The sequence below is a fragment of the Neoarius graeffei genome, chromosome 4 (assembly GCF_027579695.1).
Source record: "Neoarius graeffei isolate fNeoGra1 chromosome 4, fNeoGra1.pri, whole genome shotgun sequence".
Lineage (NCBI taxonomy): Eukaryota > Metazoa > Chordata > Actinopteri > Siluriformes > Ariidae > Neoarius > Neoarius graeffei.
Genome location: NC_083572.1, coordinates 8,137,571 through 8,154,963, shown reverse-complemented (window position 1 = coordinate 8,154,963; position 17,393 = coordinate 8,137,571). Strand labels below are relative to the sequence as shown.

At 41.7% G+C, this 17,393-nt stretch overlaps 2 protein-coding genes across 9 annotated transcripts in view; one reads left to right on the top strand and one right to left on the bottom strand.

Moving 5' to 3' along the window:
- kalrnb (kalirin RhoGEF kinase b) overlaps window positions 1-7,790 on the top strand; it is a 163,522-nt gene extending 155,732 nt beyond the window's left edge. For all 8 annotated transcript variants that reach the window (XM_060918780.1, XM_060918781.1, XM_060918782.1 and 5 more), the window contains one exon: window positions 6,392-7,790. In XM_060918780.1, the coding sequence (XP_060774763.1) occupies window positions 6,392-6,610 (219 nt within the window). In that variant the 3' untranslated portion in view covers window positions 6,611-7,790. The remainder of the gene's footprint in view (window positions 1-6,391) is intronic.
- The window catches only part of LOC132884811 (sterol 26-hydroxylase, mitochondrial), a 77,263-nt gene continuing 64,876 nt past the window's right edge, over window positions 5,007-17,393 (bottom strand). The window contains exon 12 of the mRNA XM_060918791.1: window positions 5,007-6,638. The gene's annotated coding sequence lies outside the window, so the exon portion shown is untranslated. The remainder of the gene's footprint in view (window positions 6,639-17,393) is intronic.

Sequence of the window (17,393 nt, the reverse complement as noted above, 5' to 3'; positions counted from 1 at the left end):
CTCAGGAATATTTCCAGAGAACATTATCTGTGAACACAATTCACCGTGCCATCCGCCGTTGCCAGCTAAAACTCTATAGTTCAAAGAAGAAGCCGTATCTAAACACGATCCAGAAGCGCAGACGTCTTCTCTGGGCCAAGGCTCATTTAAAATGGACTGTGGCAAAGTGGAAAACTGTTCTGTGGTCAGACGAATCAAAATTTGAAGTTCTTTATGGAAATCAGGGACGCCGTGTCATTCGGACTAAAGAGGAGAAGGACGACCCAAGTTATCATCAGCGCTCAGTTCAGAAGCCTGCATCTCTGATGGTATGGGGTTGCATTAGTGCGAGTGGCATGGGCAGCTTACACATCTGGAAAGACACCATCAATGCTGAAAGGTATATCCAGGTTCTAGAGCAACATATGCTCCCATCCAGACGACGTCTCTTTCAGGGAAGACCTTGCATTTTCCAACATGACAATGCCAAACCACATACTGCATCAATTACAGCATCATGGCTGCGTAGAAGAAGGGTCCGGGTACTGAACTGGCCAGCCTGCAGTCCAGATCTTTCACCCATAGAAAACATTTGGCGCATCATAAAACGGAAGACACGACAAAAAAAGACCTAAGACAGTTGAGCAACTAGAATCCTACATTAGACAAGAATGGGTTAACATTCCTATCCCTAAACTTGAGCAACTTGTCTCCTCAGTCCCCAGACGTTTACAGACTGTTGTAAAGAGAAAAGGGGATGTCTCACAGTGGGAAACATGGCCTTGTCCCAACTTTTTTGAGATGTGTTGTTGTCATGAAATTTAAAATCACCTAATTTTTCTCTTTAAATGATACATTTTCTCAGTTTAAACATTTGATATGTCATCTATGCTCTATTCTGAATAAAATATGAAATTTTGAAACTTCCACATCATTGCATTCTGTTTTTATTTACAATTTGTACTTTGTCCCAACTTTTTTGGAATCGGGGTTGTAGATGATAACCGTTCAGGTGCAATAATTTTAGCACTATTAAGCGAGTTTCATATACTGATGACAGCCACAAGTTATTTCTGTTTTTACATTCCAACGTTGGAAGATTGGCAATGAAATAGTTTCAATGTTCTAAATATTCTCCCATTAACATGACTAGTTTTTCTTTTTTTTTGCCTGCCAATTTCCAGCTACTTCTCCCTTAAAGGAGATACGCAGAACCTTTTATTTTTTAAATACATTTCTGAGTGGATAGTAGCTCCATCCTTGACTCTTGTATGCTGCATAAATGGGGAAAAAAATAAATTATATTATTTGAAGTTAAAATCGACCGCAAAGTTGGCATTCGAGCTGCCCCGCTGAGCCAGCCAGCCCTGAGTGCATGACGTCACAGTGGTAACCGGTTTTAAGGCCGAGGCCTTTGACAGCTACAGACCAAAGTCATAATGTAGAGCTCTTTTCCAAAATGCTATAAATCCATTTTGATTGTTTTCAGAAAAAATGACATTTATTTACCCAGACCCATAAATTTTGCAAATATTTAATTTATCCTGTTATAATAGACAGTTGGTTCAGTCTGAACATTTAACAATAATTGACAAATCTAACAACGTTATTGATTATAAATCCAAAGTTTATTATATATTTTTTCAAAATGCTATAAATCCATTCATTCTTTGTTTTTAAAACAAGAGAACATGCTGTAGATATATAATTTCAGGAACTTTCATCATACAATTTATAATAAAATCAAATAAGTTATACAGTATAAACACAACATTCATTCAGTTATGTTTAATCTTACGTTTTAAGACTGTCCACCACAGAAAACAACTAACTAAATAACAAATGGCCAGTTAGTTCAATTTTTTTTTTAAATGCAATCCATTCAACCTGCCACCTTAAATAGCATGACAAAACCACTAATTAAATAATAATCAGCCCGCCACCAGAATAGCGAATTTTCTTAGTTTGCTCTCGTTCATGGTGATCTTTGTTTAAACGACGTCTTCTACCACCTGGTGTAGGTCTCAGGTTCTTCAGAACCATCAAAAAGTATTCACAACCACCATTTGCAAAAGTTATTTGTGTTCAAGAAGCTACACAAGCAAACAAAACTCCTCGCTTCAGGGCGCCGCCATGTGGGATAGTGTAGAACGCTGACTGAACTCTGATTGGTCTAGAGGAAATGTCGCACTCTGCCAAAAAACAGGTGTAGCGCCTATCGTGTTTTAGAGAGAAACTACAATTTGCAGCACGTATAAACAAGGAAATATAGCGATTTGGCATGAAACATTAATGGAGCAGTGAATAAGCTCAGTACACAGCAGAATAGCGTGACGAACTTTTTTTTTTTATTTTTTTATTTGGCGTTTATCGCGTTTTGGAGAAAAGAGCTCTTCAAATAAAAACGTATGGTGAAAGTAAGAAATACCGTTATTGACTTGCTCAACTAAGACTGATTTGACTTCAGTGATTGTGGGTTGACTCTCATTAGAACAGGATAGGTATTATAACTTAAGCAACATGCATGCATTTTCACTGATAAAACGTCAAAGGCTAATTAAATAATCTTATACCGGTAACTTAAACACACAATCCAAGTTACATGTATTAATCTAAATGCAGATAAAGAACGAGTGTTGTTTTGTATCCAAACGAGAGTCGGAGCTTACCCGTCGGTGTTCTCGCTTCTTGAAGGCTGATCTTGTGGCTGATTGTTTTGAAACAGTCTGACTTTCAGTTGTTCGTTCAGTTCTTTGTTCATTTGCTTCTTCCACGTAAGGGCGAGATATTGCTGCTGAGGCAAACATACAGTATCCAGTGGAGAAATCAGACAGCTGCTCCACTCATTCTCCATACTGAGTACTCCGCCATTACTGCTCGGCTCAGGCAATTACTAAAACCCGGGATGGGATGGAACGTCACCGGTTTTAGCAACAACCGCAGGGAGGTCACGTCCTGTTCCGTCCCGGGTTTTACCAACAACCCTCAGCTCAAGCCACAGGAGAACTGGTGCAACTGAACTTGCTTTCCTTTAATTATTGGTACTGCACCCTCTTTCAATACGGGCTTATAGCCAACACTCCTCAACAGATCAGAGGTTTTGTACGAGTCTTCAGTAAAATGTGCAGAGCGACCACTTAGTAGGCGCCCAATGTGCCCATGAACTTCTCGTAAAACGTGTCCAAGTCTTTGCAGTTTGAAAATACTTGGGCCATGAGTGCAACATAAATCCACCTTCTATCATGTTGCTGCACCCGCCAGCAACACATCGATGTGGCATGGCGATAAATTAGCTCAGAATGGAAGCTCAAAGTTGCAGTCAGCTCTGTGTTTTAGTATAGCGGAAGTGGCGATGAGACCGATAGACTTCCTGCTGTGACGTCACGCATGTCAAGGTCATTCACTCAGACTGCTACCTATATGAATCACTTTATCGTAAAAATTACTATATTAGATTTATTGTTAACGCTTAAAACTATTCCTATGCCATTCTTGAGGTCTCAAGGCATTTATAAAACACAAAGCATATATGCTTTAATCATTTGGCAGCTACCAACCAGGGAGGGTGAGGGTGAAGTCTAACGGATGTTTCTTCAGAGACACTCGAAGCCAGACAGCTGCATCGCAGGGTACTGTAACATGCTCGGAGGGAAGCATTTCCCTCCATCTACCTGCTTTCGCAGGTGGTGTAGTAGAGTCACTAAACCTCGAGTCTGAGAACAAGACTCCATCTGCGCCATTTGACGGTGGCTGTCGCTGCTTTTACCATATGTGAAAGCGTCTCTGCTGCTGTGTTGGACTAACGTTCCTGCTCGACCGCCCCATTTTAGTTACCAGGCTACAGATAAAAAGCTTGTTCATCGCTCAGCAAGCAAGCCCCGCCCACTATCAACAGCGCAATGAACATAGCTTGCCGCTTCCTTCTCTGGGTGGAGTCTTGCCAAACGACGATTGAAGTTCGAGGTTGTCCCCGTCGTCTCCTCGATAGTTCTTCTACATATGGAACACATAGCAGGGCATTTTTTCCCACTGCACGAGAAGTCTGTATAAGCAAAGCGGACAATCCTAGGGGCATCTCTCCAGGCATTTTAGCGCCATTAACGTTAGTTTGTTCCTCAACGTGATGTATGAACAGGTGAATGTGCATTCTCTTGGACAAAATTAGTATAAAAATGAATGTAGATATAAATATCTTAGTCCACATTATGACGACGTTAAAAAAAAAAAAAAAGAAAAAATCCGAGTCCAAGTCAAGTCACGAGTCTTTAAAATTAGGACTCGAGTCAGAGTCCTGGACTCGGGTACTACAAGCCTGGCTTTCGCGTACATGAGCTCAAAGATTGCACTAATTCACTAGTGTCACTGATTGACAGGATAGACCCCTTTCACTGACGTCACCCGAAACCGGAAGTAAACAGACCCTGTGCCATTTTGGAAGACCAACAAACTCGTGATTAGAGGAAAATAACGGCAGCGGTATGTGAACCCACGAGAATAAAGTGGAGTGGCAAACAACTTAAACAAATCTGAGCTGTTTTACTTATGATTTATTGGCCCAACAGTAGACTTGAAAGAAACCTGTGTGAGACTTGGCAAAAAACTGTGGATATAATGGATAAGTCTGTGCATGATCTGCGGACACTTTGAGGTAAGCAAACGCAAGAAATTCAGATTTAAAACATGCTAAATTGGCCCCAAGTTGATAACTGTATGAGGAGCAAGCCTCCCAGACTTCTACAATTTAATAATAATAATAATTTAGGATGGTTTGGGGCTTGCTCACTGCTGCCAGGTTGGTTGTTGAGTAGCCTGACTGTTTTTTTTTTTTTCTTGCGTGTGGTATCATTGTTGACGCGAGGTTGTTTTTTGAACATGCCAATGCGGACACGATTTCCCCTGATGAGTTATGACTTCAGACGCGATGCGTGTGTGGAGTCCGCGTGATATGTGCGTAAGATAGGCTTCTCATGTGTTTGGAGATCCATGCTCCGAGACAAGCGCAAGCGCCCCCCCCCGCGCCCCCCCCCCCCAAGGGAAAAAAAGGGACCCCCCCGAAAATATCGGCATAGTTCGAACACTGAGTGTAGGCACTGGGTGTAAACAACAAATAGTTTACAATGTCTGGGTAGCAAACAGATGGCAGAATTGGTGTCCGGTCCTCCTTATGTTTCCATTCTCCCTTGCCGCGAGTCTTATCATATGGGTCAAACCCATCAATCACAGCCAGTTTCTCCACATACCGTGCCCTTTCTGCAGCTGGTAATGTACTCACATAACCAGAATTATCATCCATCGTGTCACTTTACTCTCGCTCGTACTTTGTTTTATATTGTGAGTGCATGTACTTGGTTTTCCCAATATGGCGCCTAACAAAATCTCGCGGCGCGGTGACGTCATGTGAAAGGGGTCTATAGAAAGAATAAGCCCCTCCCACCCAAAGAGCACATCCAATTTTTCTCTAGATTCCTGGCGACAGATGGTTGGAGAATTATTGGGATTTGAACTTGCGTTCCTGCAATAATTAGCCGAATGCTTTTTCAGAGCCCAAGAATAATTTTTCAGAAACACTTTCGTCCTCCATGGTGGTTGTTCTCACTTGCCTGACAGCTTGTGACCTAATTGGCTGGAGGGTGAAAAAGCTAGACGTCACTCAGCACTTCGGTGGATTTTTTTTTTTCCACTTTGGAAGATCTCAAAAACAAAAACAGACCTAAAAAACAATCAACTTCCTGCTTCTTTAGACCATCTTAAACTAGAACAGTGTCTGAAACACTGCCTCCTACAGTACCTATTCCCTATGCAGTGCATTATGGGTATTCTGTAGGCTCAAAAGTGATTTAGATTCCAACCCATTGCAGCATGTATTCTTTTGGATGTTATGGCTACAAAGGTTATTCTTAGCAGCACGAGTGGCCCAGTTTACCTTCTGTTCTCTCGTCTGTCTTCAGTCTCTCTCCTTCCCTCTCTTCATAATGCACCTTGGTCTTGGCATATCCTGCTTTCTAGGGCTGCAATAAATCAGGCTGTCACTGAGGAGCAGACTGGAGGAGCTACGTTTTATTTTTAAAACGTCTCCGAGCTCAGACCAGTCAAGTATTCAGGAAGCGAGACATGGGTCAAGGTCCTGATTAGTCACAAGTGGACTATAATTATTATAAAAATCATAAGACGAGGAAGAAACAACAGCATGATGTACAGAAATGCCAGTAAACATAAAGCAAACGATAAAACCAGTTCAATGTGTGTATGTAAAGTGAAAAAAAAAAAAAGCTAGTACTACACTTAAGTAAAATATTAAATGAAAACGCACCGTTCATTACATTTAATTTCGTACAGTTTTACAGTGTGAAGTTGGAGAAACAAAAGAATATCAAATTATATGAAGGTAACGTGTGCGCGTTTTGACCTGCAGGACCTGGACGAAGCAGAGTGTAACGGCTTGTCGTCGGTGATGGTGACTCAGGACTACAACGCCGTGAAGGAGGACGAGATCTGCGTGGTGGTGGGCGAGAAGGTGCAAATCCTGGCCACCAATCAGCAGAACATGTGTCTGGTGTATCGACCTGCCAACAGCCAATCGCCTGCTGCAGAGGGCTGGGTGCCGGGACACGTGCTGTCCTCGACCCGGTAAAGCCACGCCCCCTTCCCTGCTCCAAACTCTGGAATAATAATAATTTAAAAAAAAAACACTCACGAACCAGCCAGCATTTAGCGTTCAGTTTGACAACAGTGGACCCTACGCCGAGCCAGGACAGAACCAAAGACTTGCCAGTCAGAGTCTGACCCGTCTGTCCCACATCTTATTGCAGTACAGCTATGAACTGGAGATGCACACCAAGTTAGACTTCGGTGTGACATCATTACTGTTAATACAAGTCCAAACAGATGAAAAAAAGAGAATTAAATTATATTATTAATACTATTAATAATAATAATAATAATAATAAATAATACTACGATTGTCATGTATAGAGAGAAAGCTGAAGTGAAATTGTTAGTGCATTAAGTGTGGATGTTTCTGAATGTTAGTGTTCGACGTTCTCTGTTGCTCTGGAATGTACTGTTCTCTTCAAACAGAACTCTCTCGCTCTCTCTTTGTACTGTCTATGCCAAGTCATTTGCACACTGTGTATAATTGTTTTTTAAGCTCCCCCCCCTTTTTTTTTTTTTAAACAGAAAGCCTTATTATTTGCAGTTTATTTCCAAGGTAGGAAAAAAAACAACGGGGGGGGGGGGGGGGGGGGGGGGAACATTCTAACCCCCCCCCCCAAAGTTATCGCAAAGATGCCAAGTTGTGCAATACCACAAGTCACGATGCTCATCATTGTACCTTTAATGTAACTAAGAATTTTAAATGTATTATTCTGTATCATTTGGAAAGTTGTACATAATATTTTTGCCATGATAGAAAACAAACCAGATGAGACAAATTAAAAAAAAAAAAAAAAAAAAGGAAAAAAACAAAACAAAAAAAAAACTGCTTAGCCGGATCGGATAAATGATAGTAGTCCGCACTGTCGCCTCAGTCTGACAGTTATTTTTTACATTGACATCCTTCAGATTTAGAAAATCGCCCAGTTCATAGCCGGCTAAAAACATGTTTACTGAAGTTCATTAGAGTCAGTGTTGTTGATGGAAAGATCTTTATAATAGTCAGTATCTGCTCTAGCAGTTTTGAGTGGCCTCATGATTGCAGCTTCTTCCTGCAGAACTTTGTGTACATAAAAAAAAATAAATAAATCTCGCAGGTATTTCACTTATTAATCTCTGGAATGTGGTTCATAATAAAGCTGGCAATTTTTCATCTTGGACATTTCGGATTTGTTATTTCTTCTTCTATATATGAACAACAGCAGTGGACTACTGGATCAAGGGTATTCCAATGCCTTGCTTACAAAATCTCAGATGAGCCCCTAATATGACTGAATGAACAGCAGTTACCTATGATTAGTCTCATCTCATCTCATTATCTCTAGCCGCTTTATCCTGTTCTACAGGGTCGCAGGCAAGCTGGAGCCTATCCCAGCTGACTACGGGCGAAAGGCGGGGTACACCCTGGACAAGTCGCCAGGTCATCACAGGGCTGACACATAGACACAGACAACCATTCACACTCACATTCACACCTACGGTCAATTTAGAGTCACCAGTTAACCTAACCTGCATGTCTTTGGACTGTGGGGGAAACCGGAGCACCCGGAGGAAACCCACGCGGACACGGGGAGAACATGCAAACTCCGCACAGAAAGGCCCTCGCCGGCCATGGGGCTCGAACCCAGGACCTTCTTGCTGTGAGGCGACAGCGCTAACCGCTACACCACTGTGCCGCCCCCCTATGATTAGTGGATAGGTAGAAATAAAATGATATTTTTGACTAGCACCACCAATTCTGATCTTTACTCACCTCAACTCATGGCGGCTTCAGCCGAGTCACACGGGTGGAGCCCCAGTCCTGTCGATCAGTCATGCAGTTGGCTAACTCAGCAGTACTGACAGCACCCACATCCCTTATCAAGGGGTTGATAAAGGTTGCGGCGGGACAGCCTCGACTTCTGCAACCGTGGAGAGGCTCCACAGCACAAGCTCATCAGCAGGCAGATTCTTGTACCTAAAGCAGTGGCCCACAATGCCAAGCTGCCGTTTGGCCACCTTGTCAGAAATTCTGGGGAGGGTACCATACAAATCTTCATTTGGTACACAGCTCTTCCAGCTGATGTTCAGGGCCACACATAACATTCAAGTGTAGGAGCCATCAAGAGATCTTCCAAAAGGTAGAGGTAAGGGACCAGCATTCGCATCCGTACAGGAGGACGGACTCGTTGGTGGCCACAAAGAGCCTACGCTTCAGCCCATGAGAGACACTTGATTTCCAGATCTTACCTCATAGCATTCAGTGCCTGCCAGGCTAGTGCCTTGTGGACTTTGATATCCTGCTCAGTTGAATTAACCCACAAGCCTAGATACTTGAAATCGTCTCCTTCATCAAGCACCGTCCCATCGCTTGTGGAGCTGTAACATTGCAAGACATCACCTTGGCCTTCTTGTCATTTAGAACAAGCCCAATGCGATTACACACTCAATACTAGCCTGCAATGTTTGTGCCTGTTGGACATTATATAGCACCGCGATCTTGTCAGCCAAGTCCAAGTCTGTGATTTCTATGAGAGCGTCTTGGCGTGAACGTAAACCCGAGGTCAGATTCTCTGTGATAAATCGCCTTCCAAAGAGCATAATCAAGCACCATCACAAAGAGAAAAAAGGGATTGGAGTATCTTCCTGCAGCACACCCGCTGTGATTTCAAATTCCTTGGTATCACCATCTGGGGTCACAACCTTTGCTCGAGTACCTGTGTACATCATTTCAATCACCCTTAGTAGCCTCGATGGAATGGCATAGGCCTTGAGGATCTTGATAATTTTTCCTCAGTGGATAGAATCAAAGGCCTTCTTGAAATCCAGAAATGTGAGCACGACAGATAGGTTGTTCTTTCAGGCCTCCTCTAGGATTCTCCACAGAGCCAAAATGTGGCTTACTATCATCCCGTTTTCCCAGAATCTAATTTGGTTGTCCCGAAGATGGGGGTCAATGGGGTCACGGATGCGGTTTAGTATCATGGGGTTGTAGATCTTTGCAGTGGCACAAGTTAAACTTATGCCATGATAGTTATCCATGTTTGTTAGATTCCCCAATTCTGGCACAGGTAAGGTGTTGGAGAGGGACCACTGCTCCAGTCTGGAGCCATGCCTGAGCACCTGGTTACAGAAGGAAAGCATATCATCCAGGTCACAGGTCTTTATGACTTCAGGAGGGATATTGTCAGGCCCTGCACACTTTCCTAGTTTCAGAGAGATTGTGGCATGATAACTTTAAGCAGTGAATAAGCACAAACTTCTCTGTCCAGTCAAGGGCCCCTGAAATCAAAATGAACGTTTCTGAGCTTTCTGTACCTCTCTGTTAGGATTACACCAATACACAAAAAAATTGAGATATTTGTCTTTCAATTCATCACTTCTGGGAAAATTACAAAAATAGTTTGCACAGTACTTCTACAACACGCCTACTACATGGCATACCCACTTTGCAGCACCAACATCTTGCACACTGCACCACCTTCATTAAACCTTGGGTTAGGGTTAGAGTCAGGAACTTCTGGCTGTTAACGTGCATTAGCTCAAGCGGTGTGTCATATAGTAAAGTGGGTGTGTCTCATGGTGTGTGAGAATGCCAGTAGACCCTTCTCAAAAACTGATGACTCATCCTGTACTAGTCTTGTGTTCGTCCAACTAAATGCTCTCGAGAATGTATGTGCCCTGCCTCTAGGGGCGTTCCTTGCTCTATATTAGGAGCTTGTTAGCAGCAAATATGGTCAATCTTTGTAACGTCCTTAAAGGATATGGGACATGGATTTTTACCTGGGCATAATTACGTATAAAGGACATAAGAAATGCCATCTAAATCACTGCAGGGCGTCAAAAATGTGAAAATCATCACATTATTCAAGTTTTTCTATACATCAGCGTAAAACAAGGATTCGTTAATGAACTAGGTGGTCACGTGACCCGTGACGTCACAAAAACTTTCCAAGGAGCCAGCGCTTGGGAATCTAATGTTTAGGTTACCGAAATGGACACCATCGACAGTGATATTCCCGATGTTTCACAGAGATGTGAAGTTAGACCCTATCAATTCGAACCGATAGCTGGAAATTCACATGAACACGGATCTTGTCTTTACTCTGACGGGTCAGATGATTCTGAGAGTGAGAGTTCATTCAGCCCTCATGAAACTGAAAGCGGTCGGCTCGATAACACTTCCTGGTAAGTTAAAAACAATTCTGCTCAAAGGCTAATGATCTGTTGAAAGAAGTATTATTTTTGTATCGTACACTGAAAGTTCATCATAGATCTAGCTAAAGTCCGTTGCAAGCTAGTTTTTTTTTTGCTGATATTTTTCGAGATTGATTGAGATACAATGCTTCCAGAGTCCGAGATGAAAACATTCAAAATGGCGAAACGAGTCAGAATTATGATAATCAATAATTGATACACCCAAAATTATAATACTAATCCTTACCTCGGCTTTCAGTCGCTTAGCGCAGAGGTCTTCAACAGGGGGGTCGCGAAATCGCACCGGATCACTCATATCAACAAAAATATTCCTGCCCTGTCCCCTGGCCTTCGTGCAGGGATGCAAACAGGCGCCTTTCGGCGGATGCTGCCTTTTTCACGGCTGAATCGCGGAGATCTGATTTTTTAAAAAAATAGCGATGTTGGTTCATGGAGCATGAGGCATGACGTGTAAGGATGAGAGAGAGGCGGTTTGGGTCGGGAAGCTGCGCGCATTTGTGCACCCTGGCGCAGGTGTGCGCGGCTTCCCGATTTGAACTGTTGTTTTTTTTTTCTCATCCTTATGCTTCCTGTTTCATGAATTAATATCGCTCGGTACCTGAGTATTAATGTTGAAAGAATCCTCAGTGAAATGGTCCAAATACAGTTTGTGGGAAACAGTAGGTGCAAAGATTTTTCAATAGGTGTTCTGTAAAGTTGTCCTACCAAGCCTACTGCGCATGCACGAAGCCTACTGCGCATGCGCAGGTGAGTCCACACTTTCCTCAGCTTCGGGTCCTTGGGGAATGCAAAAAACCTTACTCCAGGGCATTTCCCATTGGAATTATTGCAACAATAAGCAGCACAATACACCATGATGTCCAATGTATGATGTCCAATGTACTTTAAAGACTATAAAAACAATTTTCTTGTCACCCACTTCTCCATTCATCTACCCGCTTGTGCTGTGCCCGAAAGTTTTTGTGACGTATGATCACGTGACCGCGGCTCTTCCGGTTGCAAAAAATGCATATCGGAAGTCGAGCAGAAATGCCATATAATCATCACGAATATAACGATTTTGCTGAATTTAATAGATGATTTTGTATTTGTTGATGCAATTAATTCATATTTTTAATGGAAAGAAACTGATATAGCGCGCTTTTATGTTTCATGTCCCATATCCTTTAAATTGTCAATTAAATAGCAGGCTACTAAAGCTACTCAGTCCTGTTAGCTCGTCGGCAGTGGATGTCCATCGCTAGCAATGATGACTTCTTCATTAGGATGTGCAGAAACACAGATGGGCCACGAGGCCCACATCAGAGCGACAGAGTCGTCCACAGCGGTGGCAAGAACGTCCTGGCTGAGCTGCCTTGGAATGTCTGGCTTCGTGAGCCCTTTGATGCTCGTCTTCAATTGCAGACACTGAGCTTTTAACTTTGCTTCACCATGTTGCTCTATCCGAGGCATCCTTTTCCCACGTCTGATCAATGATTCCGACATTCTTCATGTTCTTCTTCAAGACGTCTTTGTACCTCCGTTTCTGTCCTCCTTGTCTCCTCAGCTCAGTTGTCTGTAGAAAATCGCTTGGGGTAGTCGCATGTCCGGCGTGCACCAGATGTGTCCAGCCAAAATGAAGTTGGGAGGCTGTGATAAGGGCTTCCAGGCTTCCTGTATTGGCTCGCCTGAGGACTTCTACATCGGGGACCTTGTCCTGCCTGCCAACTTATTTTGAGGATCTGACGTAGGTGTCGGGGCTGTAGCCTGGTCAGTTTCTTGAAATGTTTACGGTAGCGTGTCATGCATTCGGTGGCATAAAGCAGAGATTGGAAGACTGTGGCGTTGTATACTTTCAACTTGGTGGTCCTCTTCATGTCACGCCGAGACCATAGTTGCTTGACTCTTGCCTACTGTAAATTTACTTCTAGCATTTGGAATAAACCCATGAGTATTGCAATATGAACCTAAAACCAAACAGCAGTCAAGTTGACAAGTTGTGCAAGGAAAGCTATGCTACAGTCACACATTCTAGACATTTTAACGTTAAAGAAACAAAATTTAGTTCCTTAAAGTTTGCTTTTGAATACCAAAATCATGATTTTGGTGTCATTTTATTTATTTATTTTAAACTTTCATACAGGTTTATATTGCACTGAATAACTGGATACAGTTTAACTGCTCTGTAATATATAAGGCATAAAAGACTTGGATTTTCATGTTATTATAGGAAAATACACAACAATATGGTGGCATGATGAAGCAGAGCTATTGTTCCCAGTCCAAAGTTGCTTATTTTCCAATAACAGCGTATCTAAAAGGGTTTTGTTCCTTTTATATCACAGCAATTTCTTAATGCAAAAAAAAAAATTTACATTTTCAAATTGACAAAAAAGGAAAAGGGCCCAAAGCAAAAGTTTGGGCACCCCGCATAGTTAGTACCTAGTAACACCTCCTTTGGCAAGTATCACAGCTTGTAAACACTTTTTGTAGCCAGCTAATAATCTTTCAGTTCTTACCTGGGGGATTTTCATGCATTCGTCCTTGCAAAAGGCTTCCAGTTCTACAAGTTTCTTGGGCTGTCTTGCATGCACTGCTCCTTTGAGATCTATCCACAGCTTTTCAAGGATGTTTAGGTCAGGGGACTGTGAGGGCCAGGGCAAAACCAGGGCTTGTGCCTCTTGAGGTGCGTTTTGGATCATCGTCTTATTGTAGGACCCATCCTCTTTTTAACTTCAACTTTTTTACAGACGGTGTGATGTTTGCTTCCAGAATTTGCTGGTATTTATTCCAATCCATGCTTCCCTCCACCAATGAAACGTGCCCTGTGCCACTGGCTGCAACACAACCCCAAAGCATGATCCATCCACACCCATGCTTCAGAGTTGGAGAGGTGTTCTTTTCCTGGAATTTGGCACCCTTTTTTCTCCAAACATACAGTGGTGCCTGAAAGTTTGTGAACCCTTTAACATTTTCTATATTTCTGCATAAATATGACCTAAAACATCATCAGATTTTCACACAAGTCCTAAAAGTAGATGAAGAGAACCCAGTTAAACAAATGAGACAAAAATATTAGATTTGGTCATTTATTTATTGAGGAAAATGATCCAAAATTACATATCTGTGAGTGGCAAAAGTATGTGAACCTTTGCTTTCAGTATCTGGTGTGACCCCCTTGTGCAGCAATAACTGCAACTAAACATTTCCGGTAACTGTTGATCAGTCCTGCACACTGGCTTGAAGGAATTTTAGCCTATTCTTCCATACAGAACAGCTTCAACTCTGGGATGTTGGTGGGTTTCCTCACATGAACTGCTCGCTTCAGGTCCTTCCACAACATTTCCATTGGATTAAGGTCAGGACTTTGACTTGGCCATTCCAAAACATTAACTTTATTCTTCTTTAACCATTCTTTGGTAGAACGACTTGTGTGCTTAAGGTCGTTGTCTTGCTGCATGACTCACCTTCTCTTGAGATCCAGTTCATGGACAGATGTCCTGACATTTTCCTTTAGAATTTGCTGGTATAATTCAGAATTCATTGTTCCATCAATGATGGCAAGCCATCCTGGCCCAGATGCAGCAAAACGGGCCCAAACCATGATACTACCACCACCATGTTTCACAGAAGGGATAAGGTTCTTATGCTGGAATGCAGCGTTTTCCTTTCTCCAAACATAACACTTCTCATTTAAACCAAAAAGTTCTATTTTGGTCTCATCCTTCCACAAAATATTTTTCCAATAGCCTTCTGGCTTGTCCACGTGATCTTTAGCAAACTGCAGACAAGCAGCAATGTTCTTTTTGGAGAGCAGTGGCTTTCTCCTTGAAACCCTGCCATGCACACCATTGTTGTTCAGTGTTTTCCTGATGGTGGACTCATGAACATTAACATTAGCCAATGTGAGAGAGGCCTTCAGTTGCTTAGAAGTTACCCTGGGGTCCTTTGTGACCTCGCCGACTATTACACGCCTTGCTCTTGGAGTGATCTTTGTTGGTTGACCACTCCTGGGGAGGGTAATATTGGTCTTGAATTTCCTCCATTTGTACACAATCTGTCTGACTGTGGATTGGTGGAGTCCAAACTCTTTAGAGATGGTTTTGTAACCTTTTCCAGCCTGAGGAGCATCATCAATGCTTTTTCTGAGGTCCTCAGAAATCTCCTTTGTTTGTGCCATGATACACTTCCACAAACACGTGTTGTGAAGATCAGACTTTGATAGACCCCTGTTCTTTAAATAAAACAGGGTGCCCACTCACACCTGATCGTCATCCCATTGATTGGAACCACCTGACTCTAATTTCACCTTCAAATTAACTGTTAATCCTTAAGGTTCACATACTTTTGCCACTCACAGATATGTAATATTGGATCATTTTCCTCAATAAATAAATGACCAAGTATAATATTTTTGTCTCATTTGTTTAACTGGGTTCTCTTTATCTACTTTTAGGACTTGTGTGAAAATCTGATGATGTTTTAGGTCATATTTATGCAGAAATATAGAAAATTCTAAAGGGTTCACAAACTTTCAAGCACCACTGTACCTTTGCACATTGTGGCCAAAAAGTTCTATTTTGATTTCATCAGTCCACAGGACTTGTTTCCAAAATGCATCAGGCTTATTTAGATGTTCATTTGCAAACTTCAGACGCTGAATTTTGTGGCTAGGACGCAGGAACGGTTTTCTTCTGATGACTCTTCCACAAAGGTCATATTTGTTCAGGTGTCGCTGCATAGTAGAACAGTGCACCACCACTCCAGGGTCTGCTAAATCTTTCTGAAGGCCTTTTGCAGTCAAACAGGGGTTTTTATTTGCCTTTCTAGCAATCCAACGAGCAGTTCTTTCAGAAGGTTTTCTTCATCTTCCAGACCTCACCCTGATCTCCACTGTTTCTGTTAGCTGCCATTTCTTAATAACGTTACGATCTGAGGAAACAGCTACCTGAAAACACTTTGCTACGTTCTTGTAGCCTTCTCCTGCTTTGTGAGCATCAATTATTTTATTATTCAGAATGCGAGGGAGTTGCTTAGAGGAGCCCATGGCTGTTGATTTTAGGGACAAGTTTGAGGAGTCAAAGAATTTATACAGCTTTGAAATCTGCATCATCTGACCTTTCCTAACGAAGAATTTGAACAAGCCACAGCGCAATAAGCTAATTAAGGTCTGGAACCTTGGTAAAAGTTACCTGAGAACTCAAATGTATTGGGGTGCCCAAACTTTCACATGGTGTTCCTTTTCTTTTTTTTTTTCCACTCTCTAATTGTACAAAACAAAAATAATACACAAATCTTGCAGAAAACACTGAAAAGAAATGTGTCGTCTTTACCTTTATGCCTTTTGGTGATTAGTTCATCTTCTGCTCACTTAACTATTCACAGTAACAGACATTTTAAGTAAGGGTGCCCAAACCTTTGCACACCACTGTGTCTGTGTATATAATACTTCTATTTATAGTTATGTTTAATATTGTGGAACGTTCATGAAACATGTTTGCTCCTGTTATACGTTAATACATTTATAATATCCCTTAATATATAGCTATTCCTTGATATAGCAACTCTAAACAGTTGTTCAATCACCAACTTCACTTTTTTTCTCCACTGACATTAATAAGATGGGGAAAAAAATAAAAATGCAGCTTGACGTTACAGGGAAACCAGAAAATGCACAGACTTTTATTTAACATTTATGGAAGGAGTCTCCAGTGTGAGTGTGTTATACTGCAAGGTGTGAACTTGTCTGTCCTGAAGATTTTCCCATGCTGGAAAAGCACTGACGCTGGAGACTCCTTCTATAAATGTTAAAAAAAAAAAATTCTCCTTAAAGTGCCATTCCACCATTGGATGTATTCTTTGGCATAAAATACAATATATTTTATGACAACATGACTAGACAGAGAAATCTTTTAGCTTCAAAATGATACATCAAACATAATTTTTTGACAACGACAAGTATATTAATTTTGCGACCAGTCACCTACCCTTTTAATTTCCGCGCGGTAGTGAAACGTGATGTCATTGGCAGGTTCCCCTTCTTGTGTACCACGTGTCGGTCTATTTTTAGACCAGGAAACCCCCAAAGTGAGAGAGTCATTTCTCCTCGTATATGGGGGCCAAAAAAATTGCGAAAAATTTTGAGTTAATCTTTCAGTTAGCTAGATTTATTGGTATTAGCTAGATTTATTGGTATTATTTTTATCGCGTTCTATCCGCCATTGCTGATAATATGTGCCACGTCACACGGTACACAAGAAGGGGAACCTGCCGATGACATCATGCGCGGAAATTAAAAGGGTAGGTGACTTTGGTCGCAAAATTAATATACTTGTCGTCAAAAAATTATGTTTGATATATCATTTTGAAGCTAAAATTTTCTCTATCTAGTGATACCATTTATATATGTTGTCAAAATATATTGTATTTTATGCCAAAGAATACATCCAATGGTGGAATGGCACTTTAAGGAAAGCTTCACCGACCAACTATTATATTTTTGTGCTTTTTTTTTTTTTAAATAACTGGTCTTTTTTTAAACATGTTTATTATTAGTCTTTGATTATATGTAGGCCATCCATTCTACA